Consider the following 864-nt stretch of genomic DNA (forward strand, 5'->3'; position numbering starts at 1 on the left):
GTTCTGCAAAAGGACTGGGCTGTGACAGAGCATTTGTTACACATGCTTGTGTTCCAGGGTTAAATCCCAATGCTGAAAATTTTTGTCTTGCAGAGTCCAGAAATAGAGACATGCTCATGGATGCTAGGAGAGACAGACTCCACAAAACTGCACCCTGACCACACATGCATGTGACACACATATCCCCTCAAAATAACAATTTAATATTTTTAAAGATTATTTCAGGAGGTGGCTGCCATCTCTTTTGCGGCATCATGGCTGCCCTCCGCCCTCTGGTGAAACCCAAGATCGTCAAAAAGAGGACCAAGAAGTTCATCCGGCACCAGTCAAACCGATATGTCAAAATTAAGCGAAACTGGTGGAAACACAGAGGTATTGACAACAGGGTTCGGAGAAGATTCAAGGGCCAGATCCTGATGCCCAACATTGGTTACGGGAGCAACAAGAAAACCAAGCACATGCTGCCTAGTGGCTTCCGGAAGTTTCTGGTTCACAATGTCAAGGAGCTGGAAGTGCTGCTGCTGTGCGACAAATCTTACTGTGCTGAGATTGCTCACAATGTTTCCTCCAAGAACAGAAAAGCCATTGTAGAAAGAGCAGCACAGCTGACCATCAGAATCACCAGTCCCAATGCCAGGCTTCGCATTGAAGAAAATTAGTAGATGGCTGGTGTGCATGTTTTATTTGTGTTTAAATAAAACCATAAAAGCTGGGGATAAAACGATTGTTTCAACTGATTCTCCATACCCACCCAGTTCCTGGTTCCCAAATACCTGGACTGCTCTCAGTCTTGGTCAGAGAAGCTCTTTTTATGCGGTGGACAGCAGTCAGTGGGGAGATGCAGTACTGGTTAAAGTACTGTGA

General features: G+C 45.4%; 1 protein-coding gene across 1 annotated transcript; it reads left to right on the plus strand.

Moving 5' to 3' along the window:
* Nucleotides 1-230: 230 nt before the first annotated feature.
* LOC100768894 (60S ribosomal protein L32) lies at nucleotides 231-659 on the plus strand. The gene has a single exon (XM_027409190.2). It carries the CDS (start codon nucleotides 255-257, stop codon nucleotides 657-659), a length of 405 nt encoding a protein of 134 aa, XP_027264991.1. The 5' UTR covers nucleotides 231-254.
* Nucleotides 660-864: the final 205 nt, after the last annotated feature.

This window comes from Cricetulus griseus, chromosome 3 (genome assembly GCF_003668045.3).
Source record: "Cricetulus griseus strain 17A/GY chromosome 3, alternate assembly CriGri-PICRH-1.0, whole genome shotgun sequence".
Taxonomy (NCBI): Eukaryota; Metazoa; Chordata; class Mammalia; order Rodentia; family Cricetidae; genus Cricetulus; species Cricetulus griseus.

Excerpts from the sequence above, each read along its gene's own strand:
- LOC100768894 (XM_027409190.2), top strand. The coding sequence starts at position 255 with ATGGCTGCCCTCCGCCCTCTGGTGAAACCCAAGATCGTCAAAAAGAGG.